General features: G+C 40.4%; 1 protein-coding gene across 1 annotated transcript in view; it reads right to left on the bottom strand.

Moving 5' to 3' along the window:
• LPCAT1 (lysophosphatidylcholine acyltransferase 1) overlaps positions 1-13297 on the bottom strand; it is a 53632-nt gene extending 40335 nt beyond the window's left edge. Inside the window, exons 1-3 of the mRNA XM_088533359.1 lie at positions 13178-13297; positions 5518-5660; positions 4163-4377 (exon numbers count right to left, since the gene is read on the bottom strand). Coding sequence (XP_088389485.1) covers positions 4163-4377; positions 5518-5660; positions 13178-13294 — 475 coding nt within the window. The 5' untranslated portion in view covers positions 13295-13297. The remainder of the gene's footprint in view (positions 1-4162; positions 4378-5517; positions 5661-13177) is intronic.
• Positions 13298-22371: the final 9074 nt, after the last annotated feature.

Below are 22371 nucleotides of genomic sequence, written 5' to 3'. Positions count from 1 at the left end.
TTGAGGAATAAAGACCCTCTTCATACTGCTGAGGGCTGTTTACTCTCATGCCTGCAACACCACTGTCTCAGGGCTTGGCTGTATGCTTTAGCTTTTGTGCTGCCCTTCTAAAGAGTTACTTAACAAAGAGAGCTATGCTGGATTGCAGGTTTCCTGTATTTATGACTTATCACAAATGGTGTTACCTATTGAGGTGGATAGGGGGCTTGATGGTGGTGGTTAACACCAAGAAAGAGTAATTACTACTGAATTTATGGTGGAAATCATTAGAAGTCTAGGATTTTAATCTAAATAGGAGAAATATACCTAAAAAATCAAGATGATAGCACACATTTGACAGTAAAGCAACTCCAAGTCTCTTCATCAGAGCTCCTGAAAGGTCTCAATTATTGCAGAGACTGGGGTATCTGCAGCCCAAGAGAAACATTGGATTTTTGAAATTGCACTTTTTAGGAAAAGAAGAAACAGATAAGCTTGGCTAAAGTTTCAAGTCACTTCTCTGAACTGCAATGCTCTTCTGTGTTCTCCAGGCAGGCTTCAGGGTCAGCCTAGGGTGGGATGGTGATTTTCAAGCTGGTGACCTCAGCTCAGCTGCTGGTTCACAGTATATAAATATAGAGAAGTCTGTGACACTTTGAGAAAAGCCTCCTGTAAGGTGGAAAGGATTTTGAGAACAACATTGGTGAATTCCAGGCATATTTAACTCTAAGACTCTCACTGAACACCTGGCCCAACCGTGGCTCTCTTGTTTGTGTGCTTTCTAAAGCACATTCTCCTCCTCCCTCAAGGACCACTGGGGTAGGACTCTGGGGGATTAGGTTCCACAGCTTTTCAGAGCTGAGAGAAGTCATTTGGTTTCTTCTCACGTTATTACTTGAATCCTTAAGACAGACCTACAAAGCACCTTCAAAGGAGGAGCTTGAACAAAAATTCACGACTTCTAATTCATAAAGACATCAACTGAACTAACAGCATGCTGTAAACAAACAAAAACCCTATAATTATCCCTTCTTCTATGTGTTCTGTATTCTGTCATCTTCAAATTACCTCCTTCATAGATGTAAGCTAGTAGTATATCCACCCACTTATTTCACAGGTACCAACTTCCTCTCTTGTTTCAGAAGGCAAGGTTATAGGTGCATACCCTCTGCTTGAGCTAATATCCAAAGAAAGTTCAAGTCACAGAAAAAAAACAAACAAACTTTTGACTCTCCTAATCACAAAAGTTAATCTAACAGACAAACAAAACCAAGAACAAGAGTCATTTACTGACAAGTGCCTTTCTTCTGCTGTAGCACTGACCATTTCAGCTGTGAAAAATACCTTTTACCAGGCAGTTTTATCACACAAAAAGAAGGCAGCTAAGTGCAAGGATCTAGGATTTGTGCAGAGCTTGTTCTGACCCCAAGTGGTGATCCAGTACACAAAACAGTTAGGATCTGAGCTCCTGACTGAACTGGTTATTGCTTATTCAGACAATGTAAGGTGCAATGTATCCATAGGTAGCACTGTCCTTTGAGCCCCGCAAGTTATACTAATGGGGTGAACCGAACTTCAAATATTTAGCTTATTAAAACTTTGGAAAGCCACTGCACAGAAAGATATGTCCTACTTCAGTAGCTTGGTGATGTGCCCAGCCTATTCGGGCATTCTTTACTCATGGACACTGATTTTGTAACGATCCATTTATGACTCCATTAGCAGTGCCTCTCCACAGTTTGTTAAACCACTGTATGCATCAAGAAGGCATCTTCTTCACCACTGATGACTAACTCAAGAGGTTATAACTCAAAGTAAGAGCTCTCCTCCTTGCACCCTCGCTCTCTCCTCCCATCACAGGAGGAAGACATATTTTCACTAAATAAAATAAACAAGTAAGAACACACACCACCACATTTGGCAGTTATCATATAAAAAGAGAAATACCAGAGAAACGATAACATGAAGTCACCTACACTCTGCTTTTAATTAAGATAAAGATTAACATTGGAATTATCATACTAGATCAAGGAAGCACAGGATGGCCAGTAGCAGCTGTTTCACAGAAAGCTCCTTTTTCAAGCAGAAAACTTTGCTCTACAGGCAAACTCTCTCTAAATGTTAAGCCAAACACAAATCATTATAGTATATAACATAGAAATTTATTTTTAAAGTCCATTCACTTTAACAACACAGACTATAGTAATTACTGTTGCTCAGACAAGAACAGTTTTAGAGGCTTTTTGAACTCCAAATCCCAGTTGTGACCTCTGACATGCATTTGAATTTCAATGGCTTTTCCCTGAACACTTTATTATGAGCTGTATCGTTTTTGTGGCTTGCTGATATAAAACAGAACAATACGGAGCAAAAATGCTAATTTACTTGACTGCACCATTTCCCCTCCCCAGGTAAAATTCCATCTGTCAAACGCTCATTTAGCTTCCTGGGGTTTTTGGTTCTCTGTAACTATTTTTGCTCACACATGAGCAAAATCCCTCAAGTGAAATCTTATCCCTGATAAAGTGAACTATTATCTCACCATCTTTTAAAATTATAGATTAGACCAAGTCCATTTCACCACAGATGTTTTCTTAAGACTTGCATATCAGTCCCCACAATCTTCTATTACGTGGGATAGTTAAGGAGCTATTATAGATTTCTGTCCATTTTTGTCATTTCGTTACATTTTAGTGACACATCACTTTAGTGACAAAACATGGCACAAGGTTAACTCCTTTAGTTTGAGCTCTTCAAATCATCAAGCTGAAAATAGGAAAACAAAGGAAAGCTCTACGTGCGTTAATTTGTTTTGCTGAGCTGGCAATCACTAAGCTGTCAGTGAGTCAACTCACAAACAATATAAATCCGCTCTTGCTTCTAGGGACAGGCTTCAGATTCCCAGCGCAGCTTACGTATCTGTACAAAAGTGTCAAAGTATTCTTAAGCAGCAAAATCTTTCAAAACTGGACATCCTATCTCAACTTTTGATTTGTTTTCAACCTAAGCTTGTTTGTATATATTCATTTTTAAACATGCCAACATCCTTTTTGTTCAAAAGATTCTTTTTTTAATCCAATTATTCACTTTAAGCCACAAATTCTACTAATCAAATATTCAATATATTTGAAATCTAGCTACAGTTCTGGCCTGTGCTTTACTTGGACGGACACCTTTGCATCAAGGGATTCTCTGCATGAAGCTTCTAGATGTAACCACTCAGGGCTTGCTAGCCATCTTTCAGTTTCGGGTTTAAAGTATGCCTTTTAAGTCACAGTTTCCAATGAAACTTTAGGAGAATGTCAACATCAGCAGTTTCACTCCACTTAGTTGCTACAAAATTCAAAGCCTCTCTTCAGATTTCCATATTTATGCATCCTCAGCCAAAAATCAAAGTCTTTTGTCCTTTTAACAGCATTCTTGAAATCTACACAACACAAAGATGGTTAGAACTCTGCTAGTCCCTACACAACAGTGTCCGTTTCTTTAAAGTGTTGCCATACTGGTTTTTGCCGTACGCCCTCTTGTCATCTAAAATGAACTTACATCTTTGGCACAACTGAACTAAAAATCAAGGGTCCCTCCAAATAGTGAAAAATTGTACTGATAACTCCAAAGACAAACCAATACTACTGACTTGGGTACCTACACTTCTTACAACTAAAGTTGGGACTACAACAATATGCTTTTGCTTCTTCTCATCTCTCACAGCTTGTCTCAAACGAACTTACTTGGGGAACATGAGGGGTAGACAGCACTTCGTAAAGGCAGGACTCCATTGAGAGCAGATGGTTGTTTCTAAAATGTATTTGGGAGATAACATCCCAACACACAGCAATGGTTTTGGTAGAGTTTCTATAAAGGGTCTCCTTTACTTTCAGAGCCTCATCTTAACTTGCTTTTCTATTTGCCAGATCTTAAGATGTTGCCTTTTGACTGCAAATTTAACCAAGAATTCTATACAATTAGTTTTGACTTTGTACAAATTTATCCATGGGAGAAGAAAAAAGCAAACACATCAAACTTTTTCTGCCAACACTCATTAATCACAAAAGACCTCGAAGAGTCGCACTGTATGTGACAGCAAAATGTTCTTTGTGTTTCAGGCCTTCTCCATAAATAGTAAACTTAAATAATCTTTATTTTTTGGAGGGAAAAAAAAATAAGCTGTCTTTCTACTCACTTCCCCACACAGGGATATCTTTGCTTTCGGCTTTCATCACGATGGAGGCGAAGGTCATCGTTACTGGAATGGCATCAAAGTAAGATGAATGGGGAGCCACCGTTAATATGGCTGCTTCTGCCGGCAACGCCCGGCGGCCTTTCACGTTTATCCAGTGGAACCCTCCAGCAAGCCACATGAGTCTCATGATTGCTTTCAGCAAAACATCCACTATCCTGTAAAAAGTGGAGATGAAAGTTACAGAAAAGTATTTTAAAGAAAAAAAACTTTACATAAAAGCTATAAACAGGTAGAAAGGGACAGAACATACCGCTCAGATAGAACAAGAACATGGCATTGTCATTCTGTTCTAAGAAAGTTTAATATCACAGTCAAAGAGGCCATTTGATCTTATTTTATGTAGTTTCTGAATATTTTTAATCACAATAAAATTGACATTTATTTTACCACTGAATTAAATTTTAGTCAGACTATAGCTGTTGATTTTCTCATATAAAATATTTCATTATGCTTTCTAGAAAAAACCAAAATGTTTCAACAAACTTAATCCTGAAAGATAGTATTAGGACATGGCTAGAATGCAACAGCCCCAGTTCTTTAAGTTTACCCAAATAAACCAGTGGAATAGTGCATGGCAGAGATTCTCTAACAGGGGCATGCAGAAAGAACAGACCACCTGGGAGCTCTGGAAATATTTTTTGACTCTTCTCTTCCTCTCTATCTTTTCCTTGCATGCTTTGTTGTTGTTGTTGTTGTTTTCTCCTTGCCGGTAGCCAGGCAAACAAAAATATTTAATTTCAACTAACAGAGTGCAAAAAACAAACAGCAGAAATTGTTACACTCGCAAGGACTAGACACTGGAAAGTGAGGCAATATTGAGGAGTAGATGAAACTTTGAGATTGAGCCACTCCTATTTGAAAACTCTATGCAAGATTGAAGCCCACCCATTTTTCCATCCATGCATTATATTTAATTTGGAGTAGTATTAAGATAAAGCAACATGTATTTATGGTCAATCTCTATAATATGAAGTTGACATTTACAGGAGTAATTGAAAATGATGGACACAACCATGAAGTTTCATCCTACAACCTTAATAAAGGGTAAAGACTGATAATGATCTGTTTCTCTCCATGGTCACCTATGACCATTCTATGGTCACCTAGTAGAATCAAACAATTGAAATATTTTTAGTTTCCCATTTAAGGAAAATGTGCAAGTGATAAATATTTTTCATTGGAGGAAGAGGAGGTCCGTGGTACAAATATACTATGAAGTATTTCCAGTCTTCTTTGTTTCAAACTTCTGAACTAAATATTGGTTCTCCTGCTACTGCATTGCATCAGTGACTCACTTTCGCCACCAGGAGAGAGGCTTTTCAAGCTCTTGCTCATCAGACCCCATTGAAGCAATGAATGCAAAAGGCCAGGCCAGCAACATCATAAAAGCAGCAAATAAGAGTCGGATAGGGAACAGAGTCAAGGTCATGAAGGCAATCTGCAAAACCAAAAAAAAAAGAGTTATTCTAACAATCTCATACTAAAATCTCAGCAATTCTTTGAAATTGAAATGTTAACTTTATAAATATTCCAAATAAATAATGCCATATTTCCAGAAATACAATGATTTGGTATTCGCAAATTTTAATTACAGCTGAGGCAGCAACAGTCTACAAGTTACACAGTCTTAGCTTTCCATACTTCAGATGCAATGCTCATCAGTGAATACACACAAATATTCTTTTCCCTTTCTGTAGCCTCAGATCAAGTAAATATTTAAGATAAGTATGTTGTAAATCTTACTGCACTGCAGAATCAGCCTGTGAAAGCAGCTCCCAGCCAGGGATGCTTATGTCTTCAGCTGCATTCACATGGCAATACAGAGCCCAACCAGCTAAGCTCTTTCAGGACTGGACAGGCACAAGCCCCTAAGTATCCAGAACCAGAGGTTGTGGGTAACACTGCACAGGCACATCTAGACAAATACATGCAGGCATGCTTACGAGTTCATGTTCCAGATCTGTGCTGACAGGCCAGGCACAAGTTCCTAGATAACTTCTGTGAAAGCACAACTATGTTCTCCTTGAAAGTCAAAGTAATCCTGGATGCTTCTACACTTGGAGAAGATGAACCTAAAACAGTTCGATGCGAAGAATCTGACTGGCATCGAACTCATGTTCCTCAACCCGAACAGAGGACACTGGCAGAAGCTGAGCAAGACTGAAATGATAGACGGGCCACATAAAGAAAGAAAAATCAAAAAAAAAAAATGCTAGACATTCACATGTGCACTAAATGAAATTGGAAAGTATTATTCAGCATGATGGCTAGGAAAGGATGAGAAATGAGGCATAAGGTGTCTCGTTATATTTAATCTGGTGTGTCTGTAAGTTGCCATGAAAAGCATTATTCATATTTTCTTCCTCTCCCCGATGCAGATCTACTCATTAGGTAGCTCAGTTTTCCATTCAGCAGCTCCTGCTTCCTCTAACTTTCCAAGTCAGAGCAGTTTTGCAGAAAATCGGTTTGCAAAACCAACTCATCCTGTAACTGCACAGATCTCAACATCCAACCTAGCACAAGTGTAAGGAACACACAGCCAGAGTAACCCAAAACCTATGAGTTCCCATGTGCAGTCCACAACAGTGCCAGACTTTACAATGATATTTCAGGCTGACACCTGTGGTCTCACTCTCAAGACTAATCACTGGATAGTCTGATTTAGTTTGCTAAATGAGAAAACAAAGATGACATTTTTGGAGAGGCTATTTCCTGAGATTAGCCTGTTTAGCTTTCTAAACTGGCAATGGTAGGATAAATGCTGAAGTTACAGTAGGTGATGTGGCTTTGCAGCTACAGACAAAATCATTCCTCCTGGCAGCAGCAAGCAGCTGAGTCACATCAGCTGTCTCATAAAACCTTCTTCAGCCTAGGGAATTAGGGAAAGGCAGGTAAATAGTGGAAAGGGATATAAGAAATCTGGAAGCTGTCTGAAAAGAGAAACAAACAAACCAGAAGAAAAAAAAAAAAAAAAGATCTTTTGCTTGCAAGAGAGATGGAGTTAGGAGAGTAAATAATATCGGGCTGCAAGAATTAATGAGGAGTAAGATCAAGAAGTTTAAAAAGCCAAGAAGACAATAGAAATGTTTCACAAAATCAGAGGCAGAGAAAGTAGCAGTTTCAATGAAACTGAAAAAAAGAGCAGTCAGCTGCAAATGGGGGAAGACAGAGCAATTGTCTTCTAGGCTAAGAAAAGATGGCCTAACTGTCTAGAGAAGGGAGGGAAACAAAATTCAGGTGAGGACACAAAAAAAAAAAGGGAGAGAGAAAAAAAGAAAAACATCTCTACTATTAGGATGGTTGAACACTGCACAGGTTGCCCAGACAGGCTGTGGAGTTTACATCCTTAAGCACTCTAGCTGACTTTTCTTCAGGAGGAGTTCCCCATAATGTCCCTTCCAACACAAAAGGTTCTGTGTTACAGTTCTCTGTAACATATCCTCTTCCTTCATCACCTCAGTCTTCTTCTACCAGGAGAGTGCTGAAGGGCAAGTGACCAGTAAGTACTACAGCAATCTCTTGTATCAAGATCACTTTAGGAGCATACTGCAGCAAGGTAGCAGTAGTCACATCCAAACAGCTTTGGAAGGCAAAACAAATCAGTAGAAGTCGTCTCCATTTTCTGTGTCCAAAGAGGTCAGTGATAGACACAACCAGCAAGAAGTTTTAAGTACACAAGCGATTACTGCTGTTGCACCAACCTCTTCTTAGTTTTTACGGTTGGACTCAATGATCTTGAAAGTCTTTTCTAACCATAATGGTTCTATGATTAGCAGATAGTATTGCAATACATTCTCACACAAGAAGTTTTGTAGGAAGTTTGGTCCCTGAAGAAGGTTAGGAACCAACAGAGACATGAACATTCAAAAAGTAAATGAGTCCACATTCAGATATCTTCCTAGATATGAAAGCTTTTATCCTGTAAAGCCTACATACAGTATCATTGTCAGTAACAGAAAGGCAGAAGGTCCTCATCCTGTTGGCCTTTGTCAGAAAGAAGAATGCAGGAAAGGGGGATTCCTGGTCTGATTCTATACAGACATCTTATATGGTGAACGTACTTCCACATATTTAGAACAGCCACCTACACAGTCATATTTGCATATATTCATACCAGGCAGAATTTATGTTAATAGGTAATCATCCATGTTTTGAGGTACATTTAAAGAACTCCAGATCCATTTGGGGGCGTACTTTGGGAGGTGCAGCTCATCAGTTTTCTCAAGAGGGGGTTGACAACAGTTCAACTAACATTTGCTGGTTAACAGGATGCTGCTTTATCTTTTTCAAGAGTTGAACTGTATGCTGTCAAACACCCACAGACAGCAAGAAGGAAGAAGATGATGGTCTTCAGAGTTCATAACAGAAACTGACTTCTACCCATCCATTAGAAGAGCTCGAGTCTGATGCAAGTCACAAACAAGGAAGCTGCTGAAAGGGCTGGAGCACAAACCTTGAGGACCAGCTGAGGGAGCTGAGGTTATTTAATCTGGAGAACAGGAGGGCTCGAGGAAGACCTTATCACTCTCTATATCTACCTGAAAGGAGGTTGTAGTGAGGTGGAGACTGATCTCTTCTCCAGAAGAACTACCACAGGACAAAAGGAAATGGCCTCACATTGCACCAGGGGTGGTTCAGGTTAGATATTAGGAAAAAATTCTAAGTGGAAAAAAGTGGAGAAGCATTGGAACAGGCTGCTCAGGGAAGTGGTGGAGTCACCATCCCTGGCAGTGTTCAAGACACATGTATATGAAGCACGTAAGGACATCGTTTAGGAGGCAGGGTGGTAATGGGTTTACAGTTAGACTTTATGATCTTGAAGGTTTTTTCCAACCATAACAATTCTATGATTCCATGATTCTAAATAGGTATCATCTTGTTTAAGGAATTCTGCTTTGTGGTTTGAGAAGTATGAAATTACTTACAATGAAGGTACAGAATATGAACTCAAATCCTCTGTATGTTCTTCAAAACCACAAGCCCTGCATATCTAAACAAGTGTGAAAAATCAAGAACACCCATGTTTCTTCTTCTATAACTCTGTCTCCCATCTTCAAAGTTAGTAACATCTCTCTCATTCTGGAAAAATTCACTTTTGACTATTATTCCCAATATGGCAAACAAAACAAAACAAAACAAACAAACAAAAAAAACCCCAAAACACACACACACACACTTAAAGTTTATTCACAACTGTTTCCATGACTTACTACAGAGTAACAGCAACATATTACACAAAAAACAGAAGAGTGAACTGCACATTTAACATATTAATGGTCCCGACTTTTCTTTTTAACATATCAAAGCCTACGTGGCTCAGCTCTTTCACTTCCATTTCATCATCCCTATATCCCTAATTTACCGATAGCAAAGACAGCAATGAAGGAGCTACAGATTCATCCCTCAACAGTTTTCTCAACACTTGTTTTCCCACTTGACAAGTTACCTCATTTACACAATTATGGATAAAATTACAGGAGTAGACTGTGTGGTTCAGGTGTGACTAAGCCTATCTAGCAAATGGCTGCTGCAACAAAGGGTGGTCCTGATTCCTCTCTCCTTGATCCATCCCTTGAGTCAGGCCTAGCACTTATCTGAGCTTACAGCTAATTAAACTGAATAAAAGCAATCCCAAGAGAAGAAAAAATAAGACAATCAGAATACAGAAAAACACAATAATCTTCTATTGGTTTAATGACCCAAATGAGCTCACAAACATGTAAATCAGCACATGTGCTGTATAAGGGACAGAAACAGCAATATACTGTCTTTTTAAGTGCCAAGGAAACACCATGCCATCTCTACCATCTCACTGAATTGCCAATCTCCTCAGAGTGCAACCTACATTGTTCCTGCCATAGTCCTACCTGCTATTTGCGTCACCTCATATGTTGCCACTTTCTACCTAGTACTGAGTCAAGTGGCTGTTTGAAGAGTCAGCCAGTTCAAAGGATCAAGGACTAAAACAGCTAACAACTATTTATTTCTATTTTTGTTCCATTTTTCTGCTAATTTCACCCATCAATCAGTGCAACAAACAAAGCTATGAACACTTCCTGGCAGTTTCAGTAATGCTTTCTGCCTATCCTGCAGAGGTAACTTGATTCAAGAGTTTGACTTAAGCAGTAAGTGCCTGGAGCATGTTAGGATACTAATGAAACCATGTCCGCCTTTCTTCAGGATAAGATCTTTTTGGTTATAGTACTGAAATTGAACGGGTAACTTGAGGAATCACCTTCACTTTCATGCCCAAATTAAGGCCAAACTAACTAGCACACCTGCAGAAACTATGAGACTTGTTCTTCCTAGCTTTATTGCATCTATCTTCCTGTTATCTACCAATTATTGTGAAGCTAACAAAAGAGAGAATGTGTCAATTCCTTGACATCCAAATCATTTTTTTTTGCTGTCTTGCTTTCTCTTTGCAGTTGTTCTCTACTTTTTCATTTCGGCAGCCTCAGGCTGAAGTGTAATGATGCATGTCTACTTTGACCTGCATTAATAAAATAAGTCAATTTAGCCTCATCAAGGATGAGGGAGGGATGAAGCAGTAGCGAAGAAAATAGAGCTCTCTGACAGAACATCAACAACAGACAACAGTCCTTCAAAGTAATCTTGTCTCCCAGTTCCTTTTGCTCTTTAACTCTCCATGTACCACCAGTCCTCTTGTGTTCCTAACTTGCTCTTGTAGATTTTTGAATTCGAGAATTCACACTTGTTGCATTTATAGGGAAAATATGTGCAAACTGTACCACAGTTTTTTCCCCCTCTTCCTCACCCTGCTACAGCTCAACATGAAGTGAGTTCAGCTGTAATAGTTCATACTGAACCCAGAGCAACAGGTCAGGACTGTATCGAAAAAGGACACACACCGCTGTAATTGACTGTGAAGCAGCATCCCTATTCAAGAGGTCTGCCTTTCCAGGAGAGCAGGATTCCCTAGAGAAAGGCAGGATCACAGCAACTGTCACTTAACCCTTGTCTGCAGTTCTGCAGCATTTATTTAACCACCTCTATAAAAAGCACAACTTTTCTTTCAATTAGTGAAGAGGTTGAGAGCATGGTTAAGGTAAAGAAGATCTATCACAGGTTGAATGCCAGCATGTGCACTTCTTCGCATAACACTGCAAACATAAGGTTGTGAGAAAGGCTGGCTTAACGAGCTCTGTGCCACCGTACATCAATAAAAGATTTCACACTTAAAAAGCAAGTCCAAATCACACTACTTTCTTTGATGAAACCATTCCTTTGGTCCGCTCATCGCAAAAAGCTATAGAACTTTAAACGTATCTTGCAGTTTTCATTGAAAATAACAAGTCATTGAAATCTAACAGCAAAGCTAATGTTTCATACAGATAGAAAGATCAAGCCACACAGAAGACAGATGTGTACTAAACCAGTCATTTAGCTGACAAAGTGGCTAAAGGCCTGTGCTGATCTACGCTGTCCTTGTTTATCTAGCAGACTGCAATGTTAAGTCTTATATGAATTACTGGAAATGCCAGAAACTGAAACTGGTTCTCTGCCCTCCTCCACTATATTAAAAAATAATCCTCTCAAATAACCACCAGAAAATGAAATTGAAACCAAGAGCAAAATAAAACCTATTCTGCTGTTGTTGTAATTAGACAAAACCACAAAGCATATTACCACATGCTATCACTGCTTCTCTCTACTTCCTGAAAGATTTTTACATCATTAATTTCCTAGAAAAGATGCCTTAAGGAATTAAGAAATGAAGCAGAGTTATATAGAAAAGAAATAATTAAAACTGTGATTTATTGAAGAAGCTCCAGCTATAAAGTAAATGAAGGAAATGGTGTAACAAGCCCTTTCACCTCATTCAAACAGCAACTTCTTATTGTAAAGATTGAATTCAACATTTCTCTGCTTCATATGGAGAAACTTGGTTTTAAAAAAGTCTTTTCCCCTGGAGTCCACTATAGTTTCCTTGGCCACCAGGTATTTGACACAAGGCAACTTATAAATGAGACCGCTATGTGTGCCATGTTAAGCATTGTGTGACAAAACCATGAAGCAACCAGGAATTCCACTCAAAACACATCATGTTATTGAAGTATTAAATACTCTACAAAAAGCTAGATCCAAAAAGTCCCTTGATCTGATATGTTCAGTCTTAGTGGAGTGTAATTTCCATGCTGATGAGGATGCTGTTTTCTCCACCACTGTAGGCTGTTATATCCGTAACAAGGAAACACTTATTTGTAAAGAACTCAAGGATTATAGTGATGAAAGCCACAGAAAAGGGCTAATTCCTTTTTAGGAGAGTCTTTGACAGTAGCACTTCATCCAGTAAAGGACTCGCATCTTCCTAAGAGACTAAGACACAGGCCACAGAGTGTGAATATCCAACTATCTACTGTTAATGCTAATCAGGTGAGGGGGGCAAGGCAGAGGCATGGGGAAAAGCCACATAACTGCAAATCTGCACTTTACAACCGATTCTCTGAGATTCCGTGCTACCCGTACAACACATTAATTATAGCACAGGGATTATTTACCCGGGGACCAGGTTTCAGGTGCACTGACTACTTCAGTCCTAGCATAGCTTTGCTCGACACTGGGCAAAAGAGCCTCCAAACCCCCATTAAAAGACAAAAGAGGAGGGGGGAGGGAAAGAAACAGAGATGCAGTGGAGGGACAGCCCCCATCGCCCCGTTTAGGCGGCCCCCAGAACGATACCGTTAGCCGCCGCCAACGGCCCCCGTTAACCGCCGCCGACGGCCCCCGCGCGCCGCACTCCGCCCACGCCCCCACGGGGCTTTCCGCGCTCCCGCCGCCCCGGCGGCTCACGGGGCAGCGGCGGCCGGGCGCCCCCGCCCGCTGCAGGACGTGGCCGGCCGCGCCGCGGGGACGGGCGCGAGGGATGGGAGGCGGCGAGCGGCGGGGAAGCAGGAAGGAGAAGCGAGGCGGCCGGGCCCCGCGCGCCCCTACCTTGGCTTTCTCCAAGGGGCTGAGGCGCAGCTGGTGCACGAAGGGGCTCCGCGGCGGCGGCCCGCGCTCCCGGCTGCCGGCCACGCAGCATCCTCGGCCGCGACTGCTCAGCTTCATGGCGGCGCAAGGGGCGGCGCCGCGGGGCAGGCGCGCGCGAGGCCCCGGCGAGCGCGGGCGCGCGGCAGGGCGCAGCGGGACCGCGGCTCCCCGAGCAGCACCGGCCGAGGCACCCGCGGCCGCCCCGCTCGCCACTAGGCTGCGGCCCCCGCCCGCCTGGCCGCCCGCGCATGCGCCCTGCGCGCCGCCACAGCTGCTCCCGGGCGGCCGGTTTCCGCGTCGGTTGAGGCGGCGGCGGCGGCGGCGGGGCGGGGGGAGGAGGGCGGGGGCGCGCGCGCTCCCGCGCCGCGCTCTGTGCGAGCGCGCGCCCGCCCGCCCCCTCCCCCCGGGGAGCGCCGCCCCGCCCCCGGCTCGGGGACCCTCGCGGCGGGGGGAGCGCGCGCGCGCCGGAGGGGCTCCGCGGACGGGGTCGCGCGCGGCGGGAGCGCGCGCGGCGGCTCCGTGGGTGCGCGGTGCCCGCGCGGGGAGCGCGCCGCGCGCCTCGTGTGGCAGCAACGTGGCGCCGCCAGCGCGGAGAGAGTCAGATGTGGAAATTAAATTGAGAAATTGAATTCCGCTTAGCAGGAATTAAGGGAATGTCACATAGATGGCAGAGGGGAAGGGAACATCCCGCTGAAACGGAGGAAGTTCGTAGATGCTCGTAGTAGTGATACAGGCAGTCGATAACCCTGAGTGGATGTCTCACTCTCCATACTCTTCTCCTACTTAGAGGTTTTAGTTGCATCACATGAAGAGGTGATTTAAAATCTGCAGGAAATCTTGTATCCCATCAAACGTAGATACTTTCAGAAAGAAGAGTCCAGCTCTTCCAGTGAAAACTAGTCCAGCTAGCTTTCATCCAACGATCTTGAAAGAGTTGGATAAGGAATTATTTAGGATGGGATTTTGTTAAGTATTAAATATGAAGGAAGTTCCTGAACATGGAAGAAGCACTAGTGCTCCGCCAGTTTTCAAAACACCTTGCCAAATGTCCCGTGCAATTCTTGAACGCTAGGAGTGGCATCCACCACAGGCAGAGTAGAGAATATATGTAGATCATACGCTAAAGAAAATAAAAAGTACAGATACCATTAATATCAGTTATCCCACAGGTTTAATGAAGCAATCCTGATAGCCTTGTTCAGTGAGGTAAATTGACAAGAGTAACTGCACAAATGTAATGAATCTACAATTCATAGTCATTATGCAAGACGATCTCTTGGAGTGCTGTGGCTAATACTGTATATACTTCTAAGAGTTAATGTTGCATCTGCAGCATCATACAACTATATGTATGTCCTCATTTTTGAAAGAGCTGAAAAATTGTAAAAGGTTAATATTCATAATATGGGGGGCTTCCAGAGTTCTGCAGCCTCAATGTAGTTAGAATTTTTCATCAAAGATCAAAATAAAGTCTCTGTTAATAAAATCTGTGGATGTCCTAAATGGTGATCCAGTTAGTTACAGTGAGGACTGTACAAAATGATCCAGACTGTTTGGTCGAATTAATGCTTTCAAACAGGTCTCTACAGCCACATGCAAAAACACACATGTGGACAGGGAATACAAACCTTCTCTTCAGAATGAGAGCTCATGTCTTGGAAAAGATTGTCCAAGAACAATTTGGAACAAACTGTTACAGATAAAGTCCCAGGACAGTGTGTCAGATATGATTGCTGGGTGTATTAACAAGATTACTGAATAGGAAATCAATTATTCTGTGTATTGCATTAATGAGAGTGGGTGCTAGAACAGTGTGTGTAGTTCTGAGGCTAAAGATCAGGAAGTGCAGGAAAGAGCTGCAAAATGATAGGAGACTGGAGGAAATATTTTACAATGATAAATATAAAAAGCTAGATTAATTTTGTCTACTAAAAGATCTAGTTAAGTTTTCTTTACCAACTGCAGTGTTCAAATACCTTCATAGGGAGCAAATGTCACATACTAAAGCTTTCTAAAATAGTAGAAAAATATAAAATAGTAGAAGAAAAATAAAATAGTGAAAGAATAAGAAGAATCAGTGGGTGGAAGCTGAGATAACCTAATTCAAACTGGAATTTAACAGTTTGAATCTTGTTTTAGGGACTGGTGATATGACTTAGTGACTGCTGGTGTAAAGGAGGTCACAGTGCGTGATCCAGTGATCCCTTTTAACCTTAAGCTCTCTAAGTGTTTTAGCCTGGTTCCAAGTGATTTGGCTGCCCCTCTCCCTTGCTCTATCTCCAATGACTGTAGACCAGTAATTAGTTCAGCTGTATGGAGCTGATCTCAATAATAATATTCTTCTTAAAGACTAAAGCACAGAATTGCACTCACGGGCCTGCGCAACACTTGATGGCAGCTCCCTGCAGTGCTGTACGTACCCACTGCGTAACCTCCTACACAGCCCATCAGGGTGCCCGGGCATGGACAGCCTTTCCCTTCACGTAGGCGCAGCTCATGAGATCCAATGAACGTTTTGGAACAGGGAAGGAAACAGGGACTATGAAGTGGAAACAGGGACTATGAAGTGGTTCAGCTGTGAGATGTGACTAGGGTTCACTAGTTCTGCTAGTTGTGATCTACTTTTCTAAGGGCAGATTCCAAAGTGATCTAATGTTATTACTGATCACATCAGAGTTATTTGTATTTGTACTATCTTCTGTAATTGTTAAATCGACAGGAATGTTTGAAATCCGCATGTTTATTTAGTATTTAAAAATAGATTTCCATTACTGCTGCTATTAAACACCTGCTAGGTATTCGTGATGCAGGCATTTTTCTAACTTTTTATTACTGCCTACACCCATGATTTTTGATCTACTGTTTTCTAATTGTCGTACCTTCTTAGTGAATTTCTGACTTTGTGTTTTCATGCAATTCATTTGCTGGATCTGCATAATGTTCCATGAGTTGTAATTTAATGACCTTTTTTTTTTTATGATCTCTTTTTTTTTTTTTTTAATGTGCTGAGGTTTTCAGGTACATCCTAGATTTTAGTTCTGTTTTTTTTTTTTCCATAAAATTCTGTTGTGAATGTTATAACTTAAGACGAACACCACAGCTTTCCCAAATTTGCGAGAGTGCTTCCCCATCTCTGTAGGGCCTTTAATTTGTAATTGAAAAAAGATAGATCTAAACGCTATTCCTTGTGAAGGAAAATCCACCCAGTGAAGGAGCTGCGCGTGAGCCCTGGAATAGGGACAATCCCACGGCAAGGCCTGAATGGGAACGGCATGCTTGTGGGCACAAGCAAATCAGTGTGTGATAAACAGGACACATGGCAGGACAGAATAAATCATGCTTAGGCGACGCTGCTCCTTCCTGTGCGGTGAGCTAGAAAGCTTAATCTAAATCCTTTCAGGGGCATGTGCTGAAACTTGCACCTGGAATCTTTACGTTTCTCTGAGAAGGTGGAGGTTAGGCCTTGCAAGCATGTTTAAAAGGGAGGCAGTATTATATGTGTGCGTATCCTAGTCTGCTGAATGTGCGTTTGGATATTTTATTGTTCCATAAACTAAATGCTTGTTCAAAAACAAGTGCTTCTTTTGTTTCACTGTATTAATCTGGAGATTAAATAAAGTAAGGGGTTTAATTGCCACCTTTTGGTTCAGATCACAAAACAATAGTAGCTGTGGTGTTGCTGTCAAGGCTTGTGTCACACACTTTGTCTAAAAATGACTTTTAGGGACATAAGAAGAGATGGTGAATTTCTTGCCAGATTTAGGGAATCTACCCTGTTTAGCAAGAGAAGAAAAATGTGCAATACATTACATTGCACATCAGTGTATTATGGTACAATTGGAAAAAGAAGTGTTGAACTTGACTTTCACTAGAATAAATTGTTGTAAGCACTCACAGAATCTCCTCAGGGAAACTGCGTAACCTGCAATCATTAAAATGAGACTGCACAAATATGTAAGTGCCATTCTGCACGGGTACACAAAAGCTCTAATTGGTCCTTCCTGTCACTCGTTTATTTGATTTATATAAAAAGGAGCTGTACAAATAAGATGACTCAAATATAAAAAGTATATAAATATTAATTGTGAAATACGCTTCTGTGAGTCCTGAAGTAGGAAAAGGAATATTCAATATTTAATAGCTGAACTGAAGTGTGTTTCTCTAAAATAAATAAGTGTTCATGAAAGAGCAAATATGTTGACCACAGTACTGAACTATGTATTAAAAAAAAAAAAAAGGAAGAAGAAAGAAAAGAGGTTTTCTTACCCACAAAATCCCTTATTTTGATTTTTAAGGTGGTGGTCTTTCACCATGATGATCCATATAGTAGAGTAAGCTGATACCTGTTGAAGCACCATTCAAATATGGCTCCATTCCTAAAACAGGTTTTCTGCAGTGCATGTTCTGTACTTTTTTTTTTCTTATAATTCCTGTTGTAAATCCGTTCACTGTTCAAACCAAGAAACAAGTTTTAAAATATTTGAAGAAAAATTTTGTGAAGAAAAACTAGAAAACATTCATATTGAATTAATAGCAATAATACAGGTTTTGCCGTGAAAACATGCTCCTGTTTTTCTTGTTTATGAGGCAATATAGAATACATCTGACTTTCCTAAATTAGGAAAAAAATGGCCTGAGGTAGATGCTAAAAAATGGCAGATTATGGAAAGAACAGCAGTTTTTTGTTTTGATAGTGATGTGTTATCTTGGATGCGTCAGCCTGAAGCTATAAGCTCATGACAAAAAAAAAAAAAAAAAAAAAAAAAGAGAAAGATCTAATTCAGGAATTCAGAGAGACCTAATTTAGAAAACCTAATTCTGGGATTTCTAGGAAGAGTCCTCACTTAGTTTGATTACTCAGTGCTTTCCATCTCAAGATCCTCATTGCTGTGATTCCTGCATGTCCTTGTATTCAGCAACTGCAAGTAAACTCATCCGCTCTCATCTGATGCTGATCTCTCAAGACTGAAGCAGGACAAGGAACATGTGTTAGGTGTTGTATTTTTTTTTCTTCTTTGCCAAATGATAAACAGTCCACAACTAGTATATAAATCCTGCACCAGCACACCACCGGAAATATTTAGTGTTGTGAAGGTTCCTCAACCCAAAGATTAAAGCATGCTGATTTCAGGCTTTTCCAGTTAATGAGAAGAAGTTCGGAGCAGCTAGAGCCTTGCTCAATACTATAGAACAAACTGCTTTGGGATCTGAGATCTTTCTTACAGAAAGACAGAAACATCACTATTCGGTAAATGTTTCAATCAATAAAACTTCTCAGATTTTTCCTTTGAGAGTGAAGAGTGGGAGAACAATATATCACAGACACTATTGATATTACTAGTGGGACTTGCGCTGAGGCCACCCAGAGGATGAAGTCAGCGTGAGAACTTAAACAGAACACAACAGCTACACAAGAATATTCCAGATCTCCCTGTATGTTCTCTTTCTCTGTTAATTTTTACACTAATATTGAGAAAAAAGTGGCACAGCAACTCTGTCTATAGCTCATTAATATTGAAATATTCTTAGAGAAGATCTTTTAAGCATTCTTAGGCAGGATTCAGATATGGACTAAACTCCTCTCAATTCATAATTCAAAAAAAACAACCTTAATTATGGCCAAACATACTTGCTGTATTAAAATGAAAAAGAAGAAAACACAGATAAAGTGGTCTAGGTACAGGTAGATACATCTTTTCAGTTCTTTACCATATCTGTATCCATCTATATCTGAGTTAATTTCTTTTTCATCTTCATGCACCTTCTTCCTCTTCTTTCTCTCAATGTCTTAGCTAAGTACTTCATGTTTCTAATTCTAAGAGGAGAAAAAAATCCAAAGAAAATTAAATGGTACATGTCCCTGACAAAGTATAATCTTGGCAAGTGAAATCCTTAAATTGTGCTCTGTGATTTTTCATGTACCTATGAAATAGCAAGTAGAATATGCATGCTTGGCAAACCCTACAGATATATTTTATGTGCTCAAAATAAGCATTTTTTTTTCTGTCCGTTTAAAACACACATGCAGGTATGCAGCAGATAAAGCTCCATATTACTGTTATGGCAATTTCTGCAAGGTGCAGTAATAAATACTATCTCAATGGCTTCCGTCTTCTAAATCACATTATATAAATCAGATAAGAATATCTTAAGCTTTCTGCCAACTTCACACTTGTATGTTTCTGTGAATATTACAAAATCTTATCAAAATATCTTTTGAATTCCAATACATTTGAACTTTCAGTTTTCCAGTGTGCTTCTCTACATGCTTCTTGTGATTTCTTATTTGTGGGTTTATGTATTTACACGGGTTTTGTGCTAGACAACCTCGATCTATAGAGAATTAAATTAACATTCAGAAGATGAGTAAAGTAGTATCTGAAAGTCCTACTTTAAGAAGGTTGGTGTGTTACTCATATATAAAGAGGTGACGAAATAATCATTGACATTGCTGATAAAGTGCAAAAAAAAACATATTAGTTCACTAAAAGTGGCTTTGATGAAATTAATACCATGATACACTTTCCAGTCAAAAGTTAATTTATTCATTTATTTTTTCTTAAGTATTATTATAGTAAAGTCTATTATTTAATATGTTTTAAGTATTCATTTACCACTAACTGGTAACAGTGATTAAATACGTGGAACATAACATGCAAACATTTTATGTTTTTGGAAGTGCAAATGGGGGTAATCTGCCAGAAGATCTCTGGGCATGAATGTCCAGTCTCAATCTGTTGCCTCGGAGGCAGATTATAGGGGAGGCAAAATCACAGCCTGCAGTGAAGGAGAGACCATATGGGACACACAGCAGCCCCTGCGGCTTTGTGCCAAGCCTGTGCCAGGCAGGCCCATGCCTACGCTGCCCCTGACAGCTGCAAATGAGACATGCAGCTACATCCCTCTTACCTGCGTATCCAACCCCACTCTGCTGGGAGAAGATGCCTCCCCGGCAGAGCGAAAAGGGAGATGAGGTGTGTGCAAGTGGCAGCTGGGTTACACTTACTGCTGTCCCAACACAGATCAACGTGCAGCTCTTCCCTGGGCTGTCAGTGAAGTCTTGTGGCTATGTGAAAATGAAAAATATGTCTCTGCAGTAGGAAGTGTTTCATTCTAACCGCATTTATCTTCTACCAAGAACAATCACAAAGGATTGCACCTGAATGACTGGCAGCAATGTGTCAGGGAAGCGTAAACTGGCCAAGAGAACCCAAAGGCTGGATAATACCCAGGGAAAGTGAGTGGCAGAGCCTTTAGAAGAAAGAGACTAAAAACGTCTAAATACAGATACTTTCTTTCAGGATACGTCATTGACTGTGTCATCCCATGGAATAATCCATCTGAATCTAAGCATATTAGCTTCTCCAGTCAGTTATCAGTGTGCGTTAACACCATCTGTTTGTGGATGCAGATGATTTTATCTCTCATTAATGTAATGTAGTATTTAAATGTAGGCAGTCTCTGGCATGATGACTATCACCTATTTTTCATGCTAGGAATGATTTCAAAGCGTTGGAGAAAGGAGTGGTTAATTAATATAGATAATTTTTCCTAACTTTTATACAGCTTTTATGAAGTTGCAGATTATATCTAGCCAATTAAAAAAAATCTGAATACAGTTTTATTAGTAACATTTAAATGAAAATATTTACAAAAGTAAGCCATGATGATAAAGAGCAAGGATTGTGAAACTGAATGCATTAATTTAATGTGAAAGATAAAAACCTATCAAGTAGTATTAATTAGCTTGAAAGATTCCATTATAAATTGTACATTCCTTTTCTATACTAGTCTCATGCTTTGATTTTAACACGTTTTCACTGACTTTTGTCAAAAGGTAACATATTCTTATGTCAGCTGTTAAAGGTAGAAAAAGATGATAGTAGGAGTCCAATTATTGGTGTAGGAGTATTGGAGTAGGAGATCCTTGCTAGTGAATTTAGCTGACTGGATCAGATTGTTTTTACTAAATCTTTGATGAGTATGGATAGATCTCAGGAAATCTACTCAGTGACAGAGAAGAGTAATTGTGTAGATTCCTTGGTTCACTGAGCAGTCACTGTTAAACGGAATGTCCTAAAGTGATGTTTGAGGTTAGCTCTGTGACTTCACACAAAGCACCATCAGTAAGTATCAGGTCAGCCAGATTTGCCAAGGGAGCAGTAGAGATTATTGCTCCTACAAATTGCTAGCAATAGACAGCTACTCACGTGCTGCACTCGGGAAGCAGAGGTTGCTACAGGCCTACATGGCAGCTGTGACCTCTGGGTGGAGTGGCGTATCTGTCTCCTTCAAGTCATGTGCTGCAGTTTGCTGTGGCTCACATCACAGTGAGCCACACAGAAAGGAAACAGTAGCCAGAGAGGACGAGTTTATCAGGAGGATGTGGGGTACATCTGCCCATCACTAACATGCTTCCAACACCTTGTTCGGGTTTCCACTGACATAAAAATCATGCAATTACATGGCTCTTCTCTTTCGACTGAATGTGTCTGACCTGGCACTCCCCTGTGTGCTACATCAGAGAGATTTCTACCAAAGTATCACACTCTCCGCTCATAAAGGACACTAATATATAAGTGAGGTTCAGACCATATTCTGTGCTCTGAAAAAAAAAATCTGATGGGAGATTTAGAGTCTGATGTACTTTGTAGTGTTCATAATTGCATGCACAGAAGGAGATTTCTAGTAGTAGGTGTCTCTAATCTTGTAGAATAAATATGACAAGATTAAATGATTGCAAGGAGCTAAAAACATTCAGATTCAAAATTATATTGGAGAAAAGGGGGTCAGAGAAGGGATAGTTAAAAGGAAATAATTAAATATTCAAAGGCTTACTTTCAGATGCTTACATCTCTCTCACTAGAAATTTTTAATAATATTCAGATGTGTTTCTAAAAAGTAGTAGAAATTAATGTAAAAGTTACTGGGTGATATTTGGGGCATAGGTTATAGAGATCAGCCTACATGATCATGTGGTGTTTTACTTAGATGGCCACTGTTCCAGAAGTAGTGGATTTTACTGCTTCAGCCTGAAGTTAAACTAATGAAGCACAGAGGAGATCTACAAGCAGACAGGCACTCTGGTAATGATTGCAGTCATTGGCGGAGAGAAAAGCAAAACGTGACAGATAGCCAAGTTGCAATGTATTTCA

Source organism: Tinamus guttatus, unplaced genomic scaffold, assembly GCF_059628265.1.
Source record: "Tinamus guttatus ecotype Peru unplaced genomic scaffold, ASM5962826v1 Tinamus_guttatus_pri_ptg000497l, whole genome shotgun sequence".
Taxonomy (NCBI): domain Eukaryota; kingdom Metazoa; phylum Chordata; class Aves; order Tinamiformes; family Tinamidae; genus Tinamus; species Tinamus guttatus.
This window is presented reverse-complemented; position numbering and strand designations above follow the sequence as displayed.